This window comes from Etheostoma cragini, chromosome 1, assembly GCF_013103735.1.
Source record: "Etheostoma cragini isolate CJK2018 chromosome 1, CSU_Ecrag_1.0, whole genome shotgun sequence".
NCBI lineage: Eukaryota > Metazoa > Chordata > Actinopteri > Perciformes > Percidae > Etheostoma > Etheostoma cragini.
Window position 1 is genome coordinate 725,948 of NC_048407.1, and position 23,021 is coordinate 748,968.

At 41.2% G+C, this 23,021-nt stretch overlaps 1 protein-coding gene across 2 annotated transcripts; it reads right to left on the reverse strand.

Moving 5' to 3' along the window:
* Positions 1-1,131: 1,131 nt before the first annotated feature.
* Positions 1,132-16,894, reverse strand: pnoca (prepronociceptin a). 2 transcript variants are annotated; one of them, XM_034877187.1, is made up of 3 exons: positions 16,799-16,894; positions 3,833-3,966; positions 1,132-2,649 (listed from the first exon to the last, which is right to left on the reverse strand). In XM_034877187.1, exons 2-3 carry the CDS (start codon positions 3,950-3,952, stop codon positions 2,035-2,037), a joined length of 735 nt encoding a protein of 244 aa, XP_034733078.1. In that variant the 5' UTR covers positions 3,953-3,966; positions 16,799-16,894; the 3' UTR covers positions 1,132-2,034. The 2 variants fall into 2 exon arrangements, with proteins under 2 accessions (XP_034733078.1, XP_034733089.1); XM_034877198.1 differs by having other exon boundaries at positions 3,833-3,963; positions 16,799-16,888.
* Positions 16,895-23,021: the final 6,127 nt, after the last annotated feature.

A 23,021-nucleotide genomic window follows, 5' to 3' on the forward strand; every position in this document is an offset into this window, starting at 1 on the left:
AAGGCTATTATATATGTGTAGACTAAATGGATCAGTGTGAGAACCCATTGTTAAATATGTATTTACAGATTACCAACATTCAAAACTGCTACCTATAAGGAAGGGCAAACACAAGCCAAAGGAGTATTACACCACATGGCAGTGTTGCTCTTATCAATGACTTATAACTGATCTACAAAAGCATAGTAGTTCCAAAATGTCTAAAAGTAAATCCGAGAAGTAAAGAGATAAAACGCAACCCACCCCCAATACTGGCCGTAGTGTAGATACTGAGAACAAAACACCTCAAGACACAGAATCAGTTGCTGCATAACAAGCCACGAAGGAAATAGTAAACTATTTTTATTGACATGTTTAAATTGAGCTATATACAAGTTCTAATAGTGGGCAACTTTTCACACCATTACAGTTTGAAGAAAGAAAAAATACCAAATAGTTTGTACATACAGGAATCTGGCATCTGGACACAAGAGCCCATCAGAGATGAAGCTCACTTGTACATAACATCAGTTTGGCAGACAGATCAGTAGCATACTGTATATGCATGAATATCGAGTGCTGTGCAGTCTGTCACTTCCCCTTTGCACCGGAATGAAGGAGAGATCTTTTCATTAAACCTGCCTCAGTAGTCCTGTCTCAGGTGTGTTTTGGCACAGTGATATATCAATGGAATTTTAGCTTTCTTTTTGCATGTTTTCATTTATTTACCACAAATCACATATCATTTAATTTACATTACTGCAGACATTACCTTAACCATAACGGCAAAACATGAAAAAACACTGGTATTGTCCTTTGAAAGACACAGAGTTCTGCATTTTGCCACAAGATGTGAATAAAGAGAGCGGCCATGCTTGACGTACACACGTTCCACAGAAACGTAACCCACTTGGAGGCTAGAGGCCTCAATCTAAAAAGATTTAGCACTTTTTACAAATGACCCAAAGCAGTAATGAATTTGTAAAATATACTATATAATACATGGAATCTAAAAAAAACAGATTTATGCCAACGTTAAGATTCCATTAAACAGTCAAATAAAGCCTATATTTTACTGCGTACCACTGCGGGACTACTAAGAATTCCCAAAGTAAGAGCTTTCCTCAAAGCTCATGAGGGTGAGGGCTGTTACACCCCACAAGGGGCACCTAATGGGAGGTCTGATGGCCTCAGGGTGCCCGGAGCTGGACAGGGGCCTGGACGATGCCAGGGATCATAGAGTCTCACAGCTCAGAAGGAGTAGTTTTTAGGGGGCCCAAAATTTCTACTGCAGGGTCAGCTACTGCATAGACCCAATCACGATGTTTGTTTCCTATACGTCCGGGTACAAATTTCCTGCGTTCCGTTTAATATATAATTTAATGGCGCTGAGCAAACGGGGACGAGGAACGACTGGATAAACTCTCATCTAATTTACCTGTTGGCCGCAGACTAAAGAAAAGGATACCACCCAAAAGTAGCTCTCAACCAGCAGCAAGATGTTAATGCTAGTGCATAATGCTAGTTTTGTTTCTCAAAGACGCGAGAAAAGCAACAGAAAATAAGCACAAATAAGCAGAAACAGCAGCCAGCTAGGTCAGACCCACGTGTTTAACTCTAAATCTTCAAACGTTATAGTAACGGCTGAAAATGAAACAGAAATAAAAAAGTGTGCTGATTCCACAACGGCCTACCTATGCAATTCAAATCATTTGCCATTTGGCTACCCAGAAGTGATTGTTGTGTTTGTGACGTCACGTTGATTCAGTCTATAGAAGAGGTTCCTATAGTCAAAGGAAAAGAGTTGCATCATATTTAAAAGGGATGGAAAACAACAACAGCAATTCTCATGTCCTGAGACAGAGAGGCCTGCAATGGCAGTTAGAAAATACAGGCTTACTTTTCACTTTTTGGTAAATTACTTCATATTATTAGATTCAATAGGTAAACTTTGGTGACACCAGTTAAGTGTTAACATGTCAATGAAATCCAAAACATGATCAGTGAAAATACATAGGAAATAGTTTGATGTCAGTGGCGTAAAGGTGCACTCGGTTAAACTTCATTTTGTTGGCCCAGGTCTTCTGACACGCTGTTGAACTCAGTGGCCTTGGTGCTCATCCCCAGATACTGTTTCAGCAACTCGCTGAAACGCTTTTGGTTGTTCCACTTGCGGGCTGACTTCCGAATGCCGATGAATCCTCCATACCTCTTCTGGTACGATCTCCCTGGGTACGTCAGCTTCCTGTAGCCGTGCCTGCCTTTGACGAAGCCTCCGAACCTCTTGGAGACACTTAGCCCCACATCGCTCTGTCCTCTTGCTGCCATGTCAGCAGCCTCTTCTTCCTGCCCTGCTTCCTCCTCATACGCATCCTCAAGAGAAAGGGCCTTCTGGGAAGTGTAGGCAGTGTTCAGCTGACTGCCCTTGCCACCCAGATCCCTCTCGTCCACCCCGAGTGCCCGAGCCACATGATCCAACCTCTGCATTGCAAAGGGCAGCAGAAGTCCTCCTTCCACTTGCTCCTCCTCAGGAAATAGGGCCTCCACCTCCTCCTGAGATCTTTTCCGCAGGGTATTAGTGAGAGAGAAGATTGGCGATGACAGCAGCTTACGACAGTAGTCCCAGGAGAAGGCTGGGGAGACTTTAGCTTCGCACTCAGTGAGACACACCTGACGGAGACAAAGACAAGAGATTTTCTTTCTGAAGTCAGTTCATTCATATCATCCATCAGACAGACTTCACTGTGGACAACTTTAGCCTAGCTCTGGGGATGCAGTATAGGTCTTCTGGGCAGTTAGTTAGTCGGTCCATTGCATAGAAAGCTAGGAAAGCAAGCTGTCTCTGTTGCTGGTATTGAGCGGTAAATCGCTCACAGCAACTGCAGAGAAACGGGCAATGAGAAGGATGATGGACAATGACCCCCCACCCCCCCACTGCACAGCACGTTTATCGATCAGAGGAGCATGTTCAGTGGCCGACTTCTGTCACTGTCATGCTCAACAGACCCAGGGCCATCCAGCTCTTCAATACCACACAAGGGGGAGGGGGGGGGGGAGAAACTGACACATCAGCATGGAACCTGTCTCTCTCAGCCCCCCACCATCAAATCACTTGTCTGCTGTACAACTGTCTTATTGGCTCTATTAGCCCTCACACATAACCGGGACTGTGGTCACAACATCTGCATCTTACATCTTATTCCCACATAGTCACTAGCATGGCCGTAGACTCATAAGACTCGATTTACCTTTGGACGGTGACATCGGTCATTCTGAGTAATTGGGATTTTGTTTTCTTTATGCGTTGGGGGTCCACAAATGAAACTGTATTGGCATAGTGTCTGATGTGAATATTTAAAAAAATTGCCAAATACAATCTTATAGGTTTACAAGTAAAATACCTTTCAACCACGAAGGAGAAGAGACAGCTCGAATTAGCAGAAGAAGACAGGGAATATAAAAACTAGGGGCAGTAAATCAGTAGATGGCCTGGGACAACTGTCTTAGATGTCCAATTCATTAGGCTCACTTAAGATCCTTTTGAACGTGAATGTAGAAATGAACACTAGTTCAAAGTTTCATGTTGTATTCCTGTTGTATGTGCTGTTAAATGTCTCCTTCGGAGACACAGTCCATGTCAGAGAGAAACAACCACCAGGCATTTGCACTAAGAGAGCCCCACACATCCCCAGGAATCAATTAGCCACAACAAATTAAAACTCAAATGCTAAAAGGGTAAAATGTTGAGTCAGGACGGGAGGACGGGACGATGATAGAAAGGTGGGATGAAAACCACAAGAAGGTGGGTTTAAAGAGCCAAGTGGAAGGACTGTGCGTGCATGTGTGTCCTCACCATTGTGTTGAAAGTGAGCTGTTTGGGTAGGATGTTGCTGCAGGACATGCAGTCCGCCTGGCAGTCACCCTGTCCAGGATCACTCAGACAGAGCAGCAGCAGAGCCACCACAGTCTTCATGGTCCCACCGTCTGCTGCACAACAACGGACGGCAACAAGTGCAAAAAGACAATATGAATAGGCTAATCAAAGTACACACAGATAACACAAAAGTAGGAACAGCTGTCTTAGCTGGTTGTTGATTGATTCAAATTAGGAATAGTCAAGGATCTGTTTAGAGCTAGTTCAGCGCTAAGCTAGATGAAACAAGAACCTTTCACTGAAAGAGGAAAAATATGACTTCCAGCACTAATGGTGTTTCATTTACATGTTGTATATTCTTAGTTAGCAAGCTAGCACCTCTAGGAATACACATTTTAACTGAACACACTGGAATAGACTTTTTAACTGCAAACGTTTTAGCTTTTTCTAGCAGGAAAGGCGCAGGTGTATGATAACAATAAAAACTGCTGTAGTCCTTATGTGAGCATGCTGGCTCACTGTCAGGGTTACTGGGACTCCTGATGGAACTGAGCCATTGTTAATAGAGCTTTTATTCTCTGTCTAACACCCGATTGGGCTGTAATGGCTTTAAAATTCCCCGGAGCTTGAATCGGGTCACGTTTTTTTATGCAGACTATGTATTGTCATCAATAATGTATGGGCTATGTATCACTATTTATGGCCATCAATTTCTGGTGATCTATTCAACTTACATGCATGGATACATTTATTTTATTTTGTACAGTGGAAAGTCAGGTTTTAAATCTGGCTCGGGCCAAAAACTGTTCTCATGGCTCAGACTTGGGTCAGGCTTGGACAGACACGGTCCTGTTCATGTAGAGTCAGGCCTTATTAATAAAAGGCCTTTTGGCCTTAGCAATCATATCTCTAATTGTTAACAAATTGTGTTTCCCATGAACTTTTCCTTCTAGAAATCAAAGTGTCGGCCATAAAAAGGTCTATTAGTTCCAATCTATTTATCAAACTCATATACTCAGCAGGCCCATTTCCCAGAATGCTAGAGTATTCTTTTAAAGTGGGGTGTTTCTGAAACAACAGTGGGAAGAGGAGGGACATAGTGGCCATCAAGAGGGTAAAGCATCATAGGGGACAGGAAGTCACAATAAGGGGCAGACAGAAGGACAGAGAGCACAGCGGAGATACAATCTGAAAACAAAACACTTGGAGAATGAAAAAAGAGCAAAAGAATTTTTTTTGGACTTTCTGCTGATTGGAAGAGCCCAGCCGGGTGGGTCTGACGTCAGAAACACAACCGGAGTTTTCATCTCATTAAACAAACTCGTTAGCTTGTTTAATTGATGCCTCAATTAATGCCTCTGGGCAACGGACTGAGTCATTGTTTGTTGCAGACAAACACGCACACACACACACACTACATACTCACATGCACAAAGAATACACAACATTAAGACACAGAAAGAAAAACACATACATACAAACACATGCATGCTGCACACTGTGTGTGCCCACTGCAATGACAGACACACTCTAATTTAATTTCACACATACACCGGAACCCTGATCGTTTAGTTGCAGGTTGAAATTATCTATTAAAGTGTCTTCAATCAAACACTACTTTAAAATGTCTCAGAAATTTAGAAATCACTCAGAGTAATTAAAAATGGTGTAATTACACTACAGTTCATTCTAATCTCTAACTACCCATAAAACTGGCAGCTCTGCAAAATTCATCCAAATTAATCAGTCTTCTAGTGTGCAAACAATAAAAGCGTGTGTTGAGCATGTCTTTAGTCTGAAAGGAAAGGGGATGGGTTTGTCTATGAAGGACAAAAGAGCAGCACAGGCATTTTAGGCATGAAGGAGGACAGCTAAGGACTGGATGAAACTGGCAGATGGCAGTGGATTTAGACAAACAGCTCGGGTGTGTTCATTTGGCCGAAATGCATCTTATTCTCCAACCTCCTGTCACTGACTTTGTGCAGACTTGGCTTCAAAACATTAGCTGCCGTCATTAAGGCTAAGGCATGAAGGAGACTTCACTTCTTCTCTTTGTATTTGATCATAAACCAAAATGTTGAAAAAAAATGTTGATGATGTGCTATGTAGAAAGTTAAGGGATCAACAAAGTCACTGGGACTCTTCATTTGGGAACCACGAACGTGTGTACCAAACTAATGGCAATCCATCTAATAGTTGTTGAGACATTTCAGTCTGGACCAACGTGATGGATTAATGAAAAAGGATTTAAAGATAAGATATTTAGATCAGGGGTTGGTAACTTTGTTGTTAAGTAATGGTTAAGTCCCATTTCAAAATATTCATATTAATCAGTGTTCCATTAGCATTAAGCCATCATGTACCGAGCCCACTCCATTCGGGTTACTACCACTACTTTCCTTGACGCCACCTTCTGTGAAGAAGGCAGCTAGTGTACTAAGCAAGCAGAGGTTATTGGTTGAGCTACAGCATGCCATTGGTGGCATGCGTGCCTAAATCAGCTGACCCCTGGATTAGATGTTTACATGCTTACTTCAGGGGTTTAGACCGGGCAGGAAAATTCTCTTCCCCTGTGAGGATGCTCTTTTTATAATAATCTCTGTGAAACATGAATACATATGAATCACAGAATTTGTTTTGACAGCCGTCGTTGTCAAAGAGGGAGTTAAGGAGCAGTCAAAATCTTACTTCAGGGCGACTGCAGGGAACTACTGTGGCAAAGTAAAGCCCTGACTTTCATGCTGAAAACATTTTCTTTTCCATGTTTGATTTCCTATCAAGTACATATCAAGACAGAATGCACACAGCCTGACTGCAGTCAAGGTAATCCAGATCTGACATTCACACAGGTCCACTGCTTGTAGTCGCTATGTGTTTTCTGACCTCTTGTCTGTAAAGAGCTCTGTGCTATTAAAAGCTCTGTAAAAAATAAATTGGACATCTTAATGACTGATCTTTTCTGTGGTCTTCTACTGACGTCTGCCACGTTCTCTCGAGAGCCCTTCAAACCCAATCACTCTGCTTTTAATTAACTGATTAACCACTAAATAAACCAGTTAATTAAGTCATTACTGTCTGGTGCTGCGCAGAGGCGCTGCTGATGGAGGTCTTACAGTCTGTAGATGATATAATATCATAATAAAGAAAATCTTTCAGATGAACTCCTGAATATCTCTCAGTTCTATCTCTCATCCAGCCTCAACCTGTTACCTGCTGATGATGAGCCATTTGAGCTGGTTTGCTACCTGACAGACATCTAATCCAAAGCCCCCTGTACATGTCACACAGTGTATCCCTGAAATGTTCAGGAACATTTTCTGCATGGGGTCATGAATGGATGGGAGCGGGAATCGATAGTCAGGGATATCTGGTCCGCCATTTTCCCACCTCAAGACCAGAAACATGTCAGGAAAAATGCAGGAATGGAAGCTGTAACATTGCAGGGACAAGCACGTATGAGGTGATGTCCGTCTGACGAAAGACGCTTTCACACAAAGCAAGCAAAACAACCACAAGACTCCGATGATGATGTATTTCAAGTGGATTCAAGTAGATCACAAAGACATTACTGGTTTTATAAACTTGTTACATTTAATATAAATGAAGAATATTGGCAACAGGACCAAAACAGCTCCATGCCACCATGTTCCTTGTATGTTCCATGTTCCATGGTACCTGCGCCTTGCCCCATCACCTTCTTCTGTTATAGTGATGGTCAAATGAAGCTTTGTGAGCCGTTTGATCTATTTTCTGAGCCCACTAGATGGCACTCTTGGTTTAAAGAAAGGTTCAAGGAATGGCATTTCACTGTGCTTTCAACCCTTAGTTCCATCCTCAGAAAATAAAGAAAATGGTTCCTGAAGCTTCATGAAGCAGGATTTTATGCATCCAAAAGTGGTGCATTAACATCGCACCATCTGTTCTGGTATTGCCATGGCATGTGTCAAAAGGCAGAAGACAGAAAGGTGTCTGAAGTTAATGCATGTGTGAATAGTAAAAATGCCGGTCCAGCAGATTATACCAGTAATCTACTGGACAACTACTGCATAAGTGAAGGAGGGGGCATTCAGGGGTTTGTGATTAAACTGGATCAAGTACCACAAATAAATGAATGACTTATATCACTTACAAAATTAGTCACATGTATTTATAGGACCCCCACAGTGAATATGAAAATGGTGCTGTCAACTATTTTCACAATAACTGTGCGGGTCAGAAGTGCAGAACCCATGCGTGTGCCTGAGTGTGTGGAGCTTCACTCCTCGACGCAGCGGCTGCAGGTTCGACTCCGACCTCTGGCCTGTTGCTACAAAAATACTGGTATCACATGAAACTAGGTGAACGTAATCATCCCTTACCAATTTGGAAAATGTCGTCCCCCTGTCCATAATTCCTAATGGCTGGCTTGTCAGTAGTGGTGTCAACCATGTTTAGTAAAACCTCTTCAGACAAATTCAGTTTGATGTAGATAGAAGGAAACGTGTTGAAATGAACTTAACTAACTAACTCACAAATAGAATAGTGAGTGAAATGACACCTACTGACAGAGTGGGAACATCAGCACAGTCTGTGGTCTGTCTCCTTTAAGTACGTTCAACAAGCTTTGCCTGGTTAAATGGAAAACTTCTTACGTCATGACCATCTTCAAGTTGTTGATTAAAAAACTGTAGTCAACCATGAATAAGTACTGTTGAAATTACAGGAACATTCAAATGCAGGTTCCGGTCTGGTTTATAGTCTCATCATCCGACAACTCACAACTGTCTCACACTGTGTTATCAATTGTTTCCACCATCATTTTTCTCCATTATTGCCATTTTCTCATCAAGAACAGGAAATAAAACTAAAAAATTACTCTCGTCCCGAAGAGAGACTTAAAGACGGATTATTCACGCGTGGGTGAACGAAGGCGGCGTCTGCATCCATCCAGCAGCTCTTCTTTATTTTCAAAAGCCAGACTGCAGATTATTGTGTAACTTAAATGTAAGAACCACAATATTGGCAAATTCCCCCGAGTCCACCATGGACCCTGGCTGGAACTTTTCTGGGTGTTGGTTTCCATGTTTGTCCCAACATCTGGACACACTGCAGGCATGAACAACTAAAAAAACACATCTTTTTATCTAAATTCTGTGCTACAGTGTCTGCTTTAAATAAGTAGTTGGGGTCTTTAATGAGTTAAGTTAAATCTAATTTAAAAGTTAATATAGTTCAAACCCAGCTTATCAATATGCAAATGAGATTTTCTTTTTATGACTTTTCCTAAATAAAAAGCCTGAATGTATTTTGGCATTTTTTGTGTATTTTTGTGTATACTGGCCTGATAAACTGCAGCTTTAAATTTGATAGATTTTAAATTAAACTGAAGAACAATACATTCCAACTTTTCAAGGAGAGGTTACCAGCATATTAATGAAATCAAATAAAATATGAAATAATTAGAGCATATTTATGATGTTGGCTTTGTTCGTTGATGAGTCATTTTGACAGGTAATTAAATGTTGTTCCGTCTCCTGCCTGGAGCCAGACGGCAGACTACTTTAACTGTCAGAAAAGTCACTTTGATTGACAGCTTGTCCTTGGCCCACTTAAAATCCATTGTGCTCTTTGTTTTAATATTGATAGCTATCTGGCAAAATGGCAAGGTGGTCATTGATGAGACACATTTTAGGACAGTAGATCTATATTACCCTTCAGGTTGATCCTAAATATCTAATCATTAATAGTGTCTGTCACTTCCCACATCCACTTTCTACCTGTACTAGTTTATCTGGCATTACGTCTCTCTTCCTCTATGTGATTTCTTCTCACCTCCTCATTCTCTTTCTCTCTCCCGTCCTCCGTCATGCACTCTTTGTCACACACATACACACATGACAAAACTACCACTACCTTTTGCATGACAGTTTCCAAGGGACTTTCATGACTTCACAAACACTGAATGCTGCACAGAATTAACTAAATTCTATTTCATGAAAAATAAAAAGCCCTTTCTCTCACTAATTATTTTACATGATACAAGAGCCACATCTGCCTTTTTCCTGTACCAACATGATTAGTGTATTACAGAGATTAATGTAAGAGAACAAATAAAAACAGTGCAACAGCACTAGCACCACCACTGGCAAACACATTGTTTGTTCTGATTGTATCTCCTGGTTAAAGGTCATGTCAGCTCACAGACATGTCTGCAGCGTGGGCGTTTTGACATATGGAAGAAACCGTTAGTGCTTTTACAAGATGTTCAGTCAGACTGTGTGTGACGCAGCAGTAGATTAGCTGCTGACGCCATTACAGGCCGACACGCTAAGCTGCAACAATTTCCCCTCTCAATGCACCAAATCACTGAAGGTTAGATTAATGGTTGGGAGGTGTGTACACACACACTTACACAGGGGTCACATCAAACTCATTTATTTAACCAGAAACAGCTCTGAGGTCGCTAAAGTTAAAGCCACCAGACTCCATTTTAAAAAAGCACTACTTTTAGAACGAATGGAGCTGAACTCTTCTCACAGGTAAATCAGTGTTAAAATCAGTTTATCGACATGGAGTCGGTTGGTTTATTAAACTCAATTTCACGAATGTTTTTATGTTTAAAAAAAGGGTCTTACTCTTTAACAGAAAGGTCGACCTCTTTAGAAATCCTTAGCATTATGTTTTCTGACACCTAGAATATTAATCTGAGCCTGTCAGTGTCATTGACCACTGATCTCTCCTAATATGGGACCAATGTCAAGGAGTGTTATTCCCACTTCAGTCACTTAGACACAAACTCAAAGGAGCATAGGGTCCAGGTTGAAAAAAATGGTAGTTAGCCTTGAAGCCCTTAATGTGCATGCAGGACAAGTATTACCAGAGGTCCTACTGTATGTGATTTAGACATTGTTTGTCTTTGTACTTTTATTTATAAAGGACATTGCACATCAATCAACATTTGTGTAATGTCCCAGTGTTAGCCAGTCGGCTAACCGTAGTCCTTTGGCCAGATGATATTAGACCATGGCAGCAGGAAGCCAATAAAATAACATGAAAACAGGTCAAAATATACACAGCGTATTCAAAAAGACACCATACACACAGAAATAAAAGCTTTTTTTAGTATGCAGCATCAAGACAGTTAATTTAAGAAGCCAAGAAAGCATCAGGACACGTGAATGCCGCTTCAACACCAGTCAGTTATGTAAAGCAATAACAAGCAGTAATAAAAATATGAAATAAAATATATCACTCTCCCTCCACACACCCTCTGGCCAAGTCAAGTCTGTATTTTACTCAAGTTTACTGACACACATATCAAGGCTCTGTCTAAACTTGACTTCATAATTGATGATGTTGATTTGCATGGGATTGATGTTATCACACAGCCTCTGTGTTTGGAGAAATATAGTCGGTATTTTGCGCTGGAATTTTTACTGACAAATAACTGACGAGGCAGGGTCACATGAGATTAAGATCCTCTGTAATTATTACAAATTACTATGTTCCTAGGTAATACTAGTCCTGTGGTTATGATAATATACGTATTTTATTTGATGTTTCTGTCTTCAAAGCTGGTTTTACAGGTATTTTATGGTTAGTTGACACTTGCTGTAGTTCTTTTCACCAAGAGGGCAACATCACAGCAGTATGTTATATTCCTATGTTCCTATATTATATTTTCCTGGTATCTCAGATTCAGAATGACAACAGTTGGCTAATTAGCTTCGTAACACTGAGCCCACCCATAGCTAGGCTCCAGGAACGTTACACAAACATTTCCTTTTTGGGTTTAGAATTTCATAATAAAAGATAAATCATTCATTCTTTCTTTTTATGACAGCCACCAATGGGGGAAATGCTTTTTGGGCTGCAGGGGATTTCTTTGTCAGTACAATGTAGGACAAATGACAGCAAACATGTCCAGCTTTCCTGATACATCCTTGCATCAACTGCATCTGACAAGAGTCCGTTCTCCTTTGATATGGAAACAGGCAGGGTAAGGAGTAAAAAGAACACACCGGGGGCAGCAAGGAGACATGAAGAAGGCTCTGTGAAAACCTGCCAGTACAAAAGAATGGACAGGCACCCTGCTTTGTTAGGAAAATTACATCCATGGATTAAGTCTCCTCCAGGTTTACAGAGCTGTACACACCTGCACAATGCCGTGTGACCTGTGATCCAGCGCTACTTTTTGTTATTCACTGCTACAGAGATGAGACACGTGGCTGTCTCACTGCAGTGTTCCTTGTGCGTTGTGCAGTTAGTGTGTTTTTGGTTAAAGTTAATCAACACCGCCTACTCTATGGATCTCTCTTTATTGTTGGTTCGTCTGTCGATGCATTTTTCACTTTTTGCAAGTGGATTTATTTTTTCTGCTCGTCTCCCTATCTGACTACCGGTTCTTCATCGATTTACCCCAAACTCTGTCGCATGACATGTAAAACATATGTTTGGCAGTGCTTCTTTACCAGATGAGTTTTGACAAAACCCACCCAAAGTGCTTGAACCTGATGCATTCAACTGTTCAACTGGAGTAGATAACGTCTAGGAAAATGTGAGAAAGGGCGCTTTTTCCACAAAACACAACTTCTGTTGTTGCTTTATTTTCCAAGTCTGATGTCTGATGTCATTGTCACCTCATCTATGTTTGGCCGTCTATCCACAAGAACACAGAATGTTCATCACCAGCAGCTGGTGTGTCTGACATCTCTGATTACTAATGACGTGTATTTACCTTAAATTAGCTACCTATCACAGTTTTAATTTCAGCAGAAATCTGTTGGAGTCACAGCAACGCTTTGAGTGTCTGCCCTAAGGTATGAGAAAGCAGCCGCTAGTTTCCTCTGACTCAGTTCAGAATGGTCGTTTCAGCCCGAGCGCTATCTGCTGATCTGCATCAGCTACTTTCTTATAATACAAGAAGCTTTTATTACTTAGATAAGTAGAAGCAGATATGTTCACTTTTTAAAGCTCTTATCACCAGTGGCTGTTGAAAGCGGCTTTTAGTCCTGAATCTTACTTAAATTAACCAATTTTGAGCAGTGCCTTTGTTTATGGAGTTTATTTTTAAGGTCAAATGAAGTGTGAGCCCGAGGCTGACACATAACACAATGTTAATTATTCAATGTAGAAAAAGGTGACACTCAAGCTTAACGTTTATTAACTCATAATTGTTTTACACCTTAATACCCGAAGGCATCAGGAAAATATTAGCAGGTATTACAGAAATAGAAATACTACTAATGAACGTACGGTCAAACATTAAATGTACTTATCATCCCAAAATCATTGCACAGAAGCTATTTATACTGTTCATCAATCCAACCTTGGAGGAATACAAAAGGGTTTTGGCTCATAAAGAGCAAGGGGTCTGCAATGTTGTTATGGGCCAGATAGACATACATATATGTATGTAGTACAGGCCAAAAGTTTGGACAAACCTTCTCATTCGATGCGTTTCCTTTATCTTCATGACTATGTACAGTACATTGTAGATTATCACTGAAGGCATCAGAACTATGAATGAACACATGTGGAATTATGTCCTCATCAAAAAACTGTGAAATAACTGAAAACATGTCTTATTTTCTAGTTTCTTCAAAGTACCCCCACCCCCCCGCCTTGCCCTGATTACTGCTCTGCATACTCTTGGCATTCTCTTGATGAGCTTCAAGAGGTCGTCACCTGAAATGGTTTCCCAACAGTCTTGAAGGAGTTCCCAGAATGCTCAGCACCTGTCAGCCCTTTTGCCTTCACTCTGCGGTCCAGCTCACCCCAAACCATCTGGATTGGGTTCAGGTCCGGTGAGTGTGGAGACGCAGCACTCCATCACTCTCTCTCTTGGTCAAAAAGCCCTCACACAGCCTGGGGGGTGTTTGGGGTCATCACGCACTTGAACTGCACTCATAGGCAAAAAAGGAGTGCACGCATGAGCAAAAGAACTTGTATGAACACATACTAATAATGTATACTTTATTAATCCGGCAAGGGGAAATTGCAGTGTTTTCACTCTGTTGTTATCACACACAGGCCTGAATTGCACACACATCCATTAAAGGGAGAGATGTCAGAGTGGGGGGGCTGCGCATGGAAAGGCGCCCCGAGCAGTTGGGGGTTTGGTGCCTTGCTCGGTGCCCAGGCACTTCTCCAGCTACCAGTCCACAACCATACTTTGGTCCGTATAGGAACTTGAACCAGCAACTCTCTGGTTCCCAACCCAAACCCCCCCCACTGACTGAGCTACTGCCCCCCCACGCCATGTCCAATTCATGTCATCAACACAAACATGAATCATTCTACATTCACTTTTTTTCTTCCACAGCAGTGTTACTTTACACAGTCTTTGACATGTGGCCTGGAGCTGGGGATGTGGTCATGTGTCTCCATCAGAGAGCCTTAAACAGCATATCACTCATATTCAAAGGCACAGAGCCCAGCCATCACAGTGTGTCTCGCAGCTGCCGCCCCCAACTAAACGCAAAACGGATGGGATGGCGTGTCACTGCCGGATGCTGTGGTGGCCATGCTGGTTCAGTACGCCTTAAAGTTTGGAATAAATCCCTGACAATGTCACCAGCAACGCCCCGCCCCCACGCCATCACACCTCCTCCTCCATGCTTCACGGTGGGAACCAGGCATGTAGAATCCATCCGTCACCTGTTCTCCGTCGCACTAAGACACAGCGGTCTGAACCAAAGATCTCAAACGTGGATTCATCAGACCACAGCCCAGATTTCCATTGGTCTAATGTCCATTCTTTGTGTTTCTTGGCCCAAACAAATCTCTTCTGCTTGTTGCCTCACCTTAGTAGTTGTTTCCTAGCTGCTATTGGACCCTGAAGGCCTGATTCAGTCTCCTCTTAACAGCTGTTCTAGAGATGTCTGCTGCTAGAACTCTCTGTGGCATTCATCTGCTCTCTAATCTGAGCTGCTGTTAACTTGTGATTTCTGAGGCTGGAGACTCCGAGGAACTTATCCTCAGCATTAGAGGTGACTCTGGGTCTTCCTTTCCTGGGGGGTCCTCATGTGAGCCAATTTCTTTGTAGTGCTTGATGGTTTTTGCGACTGCACTTGGGGACGAATTCAAAGTTTTTGCAATTTTCCGGACCGACTGCCCTTCATTTCTTAAAGAAATTATGGCCACTCGTTTCTCTTCTCTTAGCTGATTGGGTCTTGCCATGATATGAATTCTACCAGTCGTCCAATAGGCTGTCGGCTGTGTATCAACCTGACTTCTGCTGATGGTCCCAACTCAATTAATAAGGAAGAAACTCCACTAATTAACCCTGACAAGGCCCACCTGGGGAGGGAAACCATTTCAGGTGATGACCTCGTGAAGCTCATTGAGCAAACATCGAGGGTTTGAAGCACTATCAAAAAAGCAAACGGGGGTGTGGGGGAGGGCTCTGAAGAAACTAGAATACAAGACATGCTTTCAGTTATTTCACACTTTTTTGTTAAGTACACAATTCCATATGTGTTCATTCATATTTTTGGTGCCACCAGTGATAATCTACAATGTAAATAGTCATGAAAATAAAGTAAATGCATTGAATGAGAAGGTGGTTCCAAACCTTTGGCCTGTACGTGTATATATATATATATATATATATATATATATATATATGATCAATAAAATCCATGAATACTACTGTATTTAACCTGTTTTCTCCTCGATGTACTGAACTCCAAAACTTTAAAACAGCATCAGATTTATTCAAAAATACTATCAGTATTTCCACACCATTGCATTTACTAGTAGGTTTCATTTCACATTACAACATCAATATTAAAAACCAACGTGGATTGTATCAATCTCTACCCGTTGCTCACCAATAAAATTTTCTCCCATACATTAAACAATTTAAAATAAGATATCTTTCACATATGCATAATTTGTCCAGTTTATTGCCTTTACAAACAAAATGCATGAAAATGTTGACTCACCTTACCTTCAGGCAAATGCCTTTGAAAACCTAAAAATAATCCTCTAACGAAGTGAGAAAACCTGACCCTGGTTGGTCAACGTGCTCCAACCCAAATAACCTTCCATCACTCCGGTCTTGAGCTACAGTGTAACACATACACACATAAGCTCTGTGAGAAGACTCTCCGTTCATTCATGAAACGCACCAGAGCGCGGCAGTAAATCAGGCCTTAACGATTAATGATTAATGAGGACAAACTATTTATGACCTTTCCATCTGGAGACAAAGTGCATGCGTAGTCCTTAGATGGAGCGTCTACACCTCCTGCCCCAGGAGTGTGTTCATCCTGGCTGCCTTATGCTTTTAACCCGACCGTCGGGGAGTAGTTATGGGACTTAATAATCTGTAGCTGTTTCTTCAGAGGCGCTGCATCGATTCTGTGAAAGAATTGGTGGTTTGTTAACGAGAACCACCTCAGACATCATCCCGACCCACTCGGTCTGTCAACAATACGTAAAGACTAAACTGTTTGATCAGCGTCATTACAAGCACTCAGCCGCAAGGAAGTCAAGGGTCAGAGGGTCACCACACCGGGACAATAGCTGCAGCAGTGAGCCTGGGAGCCTTCAGCAGGTGTGGATGATAGACAAGTGATGGAGGCAAATAAATTAAATGGTAAAAAATTAATTGTGGTTCTTAAAAATGCTGAAAAAAATCTTACAAAGATGTCCTTTTCCCTCCTTGTATCCAATTATTTCAGATGAATTAAAACCTTTTTTTAATGGAAATCACATTCAGATTGCAGTCATTTTTTGGCTCTCCAAACCATTACAACCAAACATCACCAGCCTTAGAGGTGAAGGCATCTGAGATTCTATCTTTCTGTAAAGTGTAACTCCAGTAGGGCTTTTTCTACAATCCTTTAACAAATTGAACAAACTGCTTTTTCTTACATGACAAATTCTGTATCAAAGGTCAGAGGTCAAGCCAATTGTTTTCGTCCTCCATCTCCCCCCTTCTCCACCTGGTGTCCTTACCTGTGTTGAGATTGTGGGTGTCTACAGGGGTCCCTTGGGTGCAAGATGATGTTCGGCAGCGTAAATGTTACCTTCCCTCAGTCTCAGCGAGGGTTTCTGGCTACGTACAGGCTGGAGGCAGCTGCTCTTATAGGGTCCCACCCCTCCCCTTCAATCTCCTCCTCTGGTTCTCTCTCTCGCTCTCTCTTTCAAAACTCCCTCTTTCATTACAGAGATAAAGAGAGGAAGGGAGAGAGAGAGGGATGGAAATCAGAGGGAAGAAGTGTGGAGAAAGAAGATGGGGCAGAGCAGGGGCAGTGTGTTAGTTAGGATAGGAAGAAAAGTAAATGATGATATGTTATGATATGGTGGTAAAAAAGAGGGACTCAAGAATGGCAAGAGAAAAAAGGTAGAAGGGGATAAAACGACTGAATGAGAGAGGAAGAGAGAGGAGAAGGAGGGATGAAGGAAGGCATCTACCCATTCATCTATCAGTCTTTAATGCTGGAGGTTATTCACTTTTTCGGGTTGAGTTTCATGTGAAAATATTAATACTTTAAACGTAAATAAGGAAACACAAATTATTGACATTTTAGAAATTAAAAAAATAAGTGTCAAAGTATAATTTAAAGATCCTGTTCAGACATGTTACAGGACATGAAAATAAGTTTTATATACAGCATAAATACAAATTGTTTGCATTACATCTACTCTTTTCCCTAATTGAACTATCCCTAATGAATGAATATGCAATCACGGTTTAAAAGTGTAACTGCTGGACTCAAAGCGGCATACTGGACCACATTGTGATCCTGCTTGCATCTACATGTATCTACTTGTATCTACATGTACTTGTATCTACATCTACATGTTTTAAAGGGTGAGCATGGCGTAGCTTTACTTTACACTGCATGTGTAAAAACACCCTTTATCTCACCACCTGTCACATTCTGAACATCTGTCATTCTTCACAGTGAAGCTCAAACATCTACCTAATGTAATAGGCAAAACACATTTGTGTACATAAGTGTAGAGGACTTAAATGTTTTGCACAGATTTGTCATATTTATCCTTGGTACAGTGAATTCTATTGCACTACTGCATATCTAATATTCCTTTTGTCAGATTCTCAACAGTATACCTACATCTGATCTGACATTATTCCCGACGTAGTTACCCAAACATATTCACAGTATGCAAGAGCCTACACCTTCATTTGCATTTTCCACAGTCAAATTGTTTTGTCTGTTTTACACTCTGAAGTCATTAGCCTTAATATAGTCTACATCCAAAACGTTCCACTTCTGGGATTGCTCCGATGCGGCAGGAAATTCCACCAGATGCATGTCTTATAGCTGATGTCCGTTTCCTTCCTTTTTTTTCTAACCTGGATCTGATTTCTGAGGACTATGGTGACCTGATCCTCAGATCTCTGCAGGGTAAATCCAGATAGCTAGCTAGACTATCTGTCCAATCTGAGGACTATGGTTACCTGGTCCTCAGATCTCTGCAGGGTAAATCCAGACAGCTAGCTAGACTATCTGTCCAATTAGAGTTTTATGTTGACGACTTAAAACTACCAGCAAAACGAGACTGGCTTAAATGGCAAACAAGGTTACTAAGTCCTATTTTTTGTTCATCTGTGCTTTTCAGCTGATTACTCCTTACACCGACTGTATGTGCTATCAGTTATTACATGGCATGTCACAGTAATATACTCAGACTGCATACTGTTACATCCTTGTAAAAAGCAAAGAAGATGTTGTATTTATGATCAGTGTTTCTTTTTAGGAGAGGTTGGAGGACGTCTGGCTGTCACTCCCACACCATGGTGGAGGAGTGACAGCCAGATGTCCTCCAACATCTCTCTTCAGGCAGTGGCAGGACGGTATTACTGTCATTCTGCTCGCAAATGAAAATCAGCGCTGCAAACAAAAGAACCCCGACAAGCGTGTGAGATTGTTTGTTATTATGCATCTGTCCGGCCTTCATTATCAGGAGGATGCGCTCTGTTGTTCTTTGATTAGGGTTACTTTACTTCAGCCATGCATAAAAAACTTTAAGGAAACAAAGTTAACTGACAGCAGGGATGTGTGGCTGAAATACAATGAATCAATTAACATCCCATCATGTCTACAGTAAAGTGTGTCATCTCTTTGGATAAGAGAGGAGAGCAGAACGTATTTCTCTCTCTAATAAAGTTGAAGCATACACCAAGGTTATCGGACTTTGCAGCAAGTCATTGGACCTAAATGTCAAAACTGGTCATTTGTCATATTTTATGAATATGTTCATCAATTAGATATTAGGTTTTCTGCAGAACTAGCCAAAGAGATAATTAAGAAATTACTTTTATTTTTTTTAAACAGAGCATTTAAATACAGCAAGACACTAAGAAATATTGTTGAGTTGTGTCAGACAGTCAAGTGTACCGAGAAATCTTGATCAAGATCCTGTCTCTAGTATGTGAACTGGTCACTGTTACTTCTTCTTACCTGGTCAATGGATAGCTGGTGTGTGTGTGTGTGTGTGTGTGTGTGTGTGTGTGTGTGTGTGTGTGTGTGTGTGTGTGTGTGCGTGTGTGTGTGTGTGTGTGTGTGCGTGCGTGCCTGTGTGCTAAGCATAAATGTGTCAGACTACGTGCACTTCTAATTGTGTGATTGGAGATCAGGTGACTGTGTCCACCATGGAAAATTATAATTTTAACACTCATCGAACCATGCAGTGACACCTGATGTATGTATGCTGTATGTATGTATGTATAGAATCATACATTATGTTGCTCCACTCATTTGTTTGTCAATAAGCTGCATTTTAAAGACTAAGATCCATAATCTCGGCTGGGTGTTTACGGCAGTCCCTGTCAGTCCTATAGTCCCTCCAACCTCTGATTTGAGTGTCTTGTATTATTGTACAATAAGTTAATTACAAAAGACAGACTTAATTATTGATGTGGGGGGGGGGATTGGTCAATTTTAGAAGAGCTGAATTGAAGCAACCTAAAACAGGTTTCTGTCCTCATGAGGCTTCGTGTAAACCAGGTGGGTTAGTTTAACATTTATGGAGTATTTCCTGTCTTAGGTTATGTGTGTCATCTCTTGTTTCACAAAGACTGGAAATGTGGGGTAACAGTAAGCCACAGCTGTAGGTCCACACACCATCACGTCTAAAGCTCACTAATTAACATGGTTTTATTAATGGTTAATTAACATGGTATAAGGGGTCTGAATCTTCACTGGTCTCACCATTCGATTACAATCATCATTATCATCATTATGTCAGCGATTCAAATTGATATCACGATGCTTCGTGATGTGTCATCTCCTCAGTATTATGTATTGCTACATAAGGTTTTCAAGCCAGGCTAGCTTTGTGCTAAGCTAACTGTCTCATGGCTCCAGCTTCAACAAACGTCTCATCTTAATGTCAACAAGAAAGTTGAGAAGTGTGTTTCCCATGACGTTGAACGATTCCTTTAGGTTTTTTGTTGTTATTGAAAGCATCTTATAATTGATGAGTCACTGATGATGTCTCATGTCTGTATGGTGTCATTCAAAAACTGTTGTTCGGACAGACGGGTTGTTTCAGCAGTAAAGACGGTCTTCTGGAGTTCAATGGGCTATTATTGTGTTTGTGTCTTCTCGTCAGTGGTTCATTAGTAGATAGGCATCGCAGAAGAGACAGCAGCTTGGTCAAGTAATCCAAAAGAGTGTCCCATAATCAAGACGTCACAGGTTCAGAGGCCACTCCTCTAACATATCTGTCCTGACTCACTTGTTCACACATCATGATCCAGCTCAAAGCACTTCATATAACTTTAGTAAAATGTCAGAAGCATCAACATTCTTACCATTATTGCTGGAAGAAAAGGAAGTTGTTTTCGCAGAGCTGCCATGTGAATTTTGATCGCCTAAAGTTCCTGCTGGCTTGAGGATATACTTTTTGAAAAATGAAGTGGATGATGAATCTTCCCAAGCTGGTTGTGATTAAGACTGATTGGCAGCAGTGGTAGCTTGGTTGTCAGAAATGGGCTAAAACAATTAAATAATTTGACTTGGCTCAACTCAGTTCAGATCAAATAATATGGACTCACACACAAATCCAGTTAACAGAGAGCAGATCATCAGTCATCAGATGCATATCTCCTTTAGTTCAAAGTTACACTCTCCTCCATCTCAAGAGACCTGGCAGAGGGAAAACAGCCTCAGCAGCCTCCGACAATCAGCCACACAATAATCATGGTTTCCAATGCTTTATTTATTTGCCTCGCCTCATCGCACACCCACCCCTAATTACATATTCTGGTGTTTTGGCAATCTGAAAAGAGACACAAAATGCCAAATGAGCAATTAGGTTATAATGTGGAGCTATATGCAGCTAGTTGATCGCTAACTGAGCCAAACAGCACCACAGCGTAACGTTGGGTTCCTACAGAGGCAACACACAGGACCATCTGAAAGCAGTGAACACAATGAAGACATTTAAAGAAATAGTGTGTGTGTAAAACATAGCGTGAGTGATTGAGACTAGGACTGAAAAACAATGAGAGACGTGGCTTTATGTCATGTCAGAGTCTGATCCATGGAGCAGATTTCCCTCCACCAAATGAATCAATGGCATTAATCAAATACTCATTAAGACTTTCCTGTAGGAAATGGCTTATAGCTAAACAATAAATTAGACAGAACCACAACAGATGTTAATTTTAGCCCGCTTCAAAACAACCAGAAGAAAGAAAACAATATTATTTAAAGACACACCCATGTGATTTACCTATCAACTAATGCCACCAACGTTTAAAGACAGTTATATTGTCTAACTGCTATTTGTTGTGATTTAAACTGTACTGTATATTCCACCTCCTAACTCACGCAAATCAATCAAATATCTGCTTTCCCAACACTTAGTTTATGCCAGAAATCGTCTTAAACTAAAATCTTTTGCTAACATAGCAATGTAACATCGCGCATTGCATCATTTAACCATCATGCATCTTGTTGTGGCAAAATTAGACTAGAAGTTCATCATAAAATATCGACGTAGACTCTGTGCAGATCGTAGACTGTTTAACGTGCAGACGTCGGCCTGCAGCCAATTTGTTGAGACCACGCTGACCTGTTCCACCATGTCCAGGTAGCCACTCTACTACAAGTGGTAGTGTAGCAATCCACTCCAACTGGACAGTAGAAAAACAGCTACTATGTCTCCGTGGTGTCCACAGCTGTCCCTGGGCGCTGAGAATGGGTTTTTCATCCACTGGAACTTAGAAACTCTGTCTCCTGAGAAACTGAGTGACATGTTTCATGCAGCACAGGACATACAGATGCATTGACTACACTTGTCTTAAAATCATACTGTCATAAAGGAAAATAAACAGAATTTCTACAAACCAATGTTTTCTTTATAGTAGCCCCTCTGTGTTAGTACTACTTAACCTGTTAAGTTTCACGCTGTGTAAAACTTAACAGTTTGGTTAAAGGCAATGGTTTACACACACATTTCTAGTAAAGTCCACTACTGTAATCCGGGATAACAGTGTGTCCTCATCAGAGTCGTTTCCTTCTGGAGCAGGCAGCGGTCTCAGCAGAAAAAAATATTTGCCTAACTAAAAGTGGAACATTAGAACCTGACATAGAACCAATAATTTCTCCCAAAGGATTCTGTTGCTCCATATCTGCTGGATCTGTGACTTTCAGCTCTCTCTTTGCTAGCTAACATTTAAAAGGTCATTGCTCAGTGTTTCCTCTGTTTCCATTAGACCAACAACAGGTAATGCAGCTCTTTGTACATTTTTATTCAGTTTGGAGGGTGATCGCGTGTGACACTCCACAGCAACGTTAGCTCCATCCATCTGTTAGCATTGTTAGCTGGCCGGCCTGCCAGCAGGGAGCCACACACGTTCCTCAAAGCACAACTGTCTGGAATGTTATGTCACTGTGAGATGTGAGCTGTGCAGTTTTCGATCATTTTTCAGACATCTGTCCAAAGCTCACGGATCCACCAATAACTAATACTGACATCAGTAGTAATTTGTTGCTGCATCTGGCCAATTTTCTTCATTACATTTCATATAGTCTTCATATAGTCTTCACACTAGAAAAGATTTTCCCAACAACAGTTTGCAAAAGGACAACACAAACCACGCGCTGAAGAACTTGTACACATTCAATTCTGCTATTTTCTTGTTTTGTTACTTAATTCACAAAAGATTTTTTGTGGCATTTTAGAGATTCCTTTCAATTTC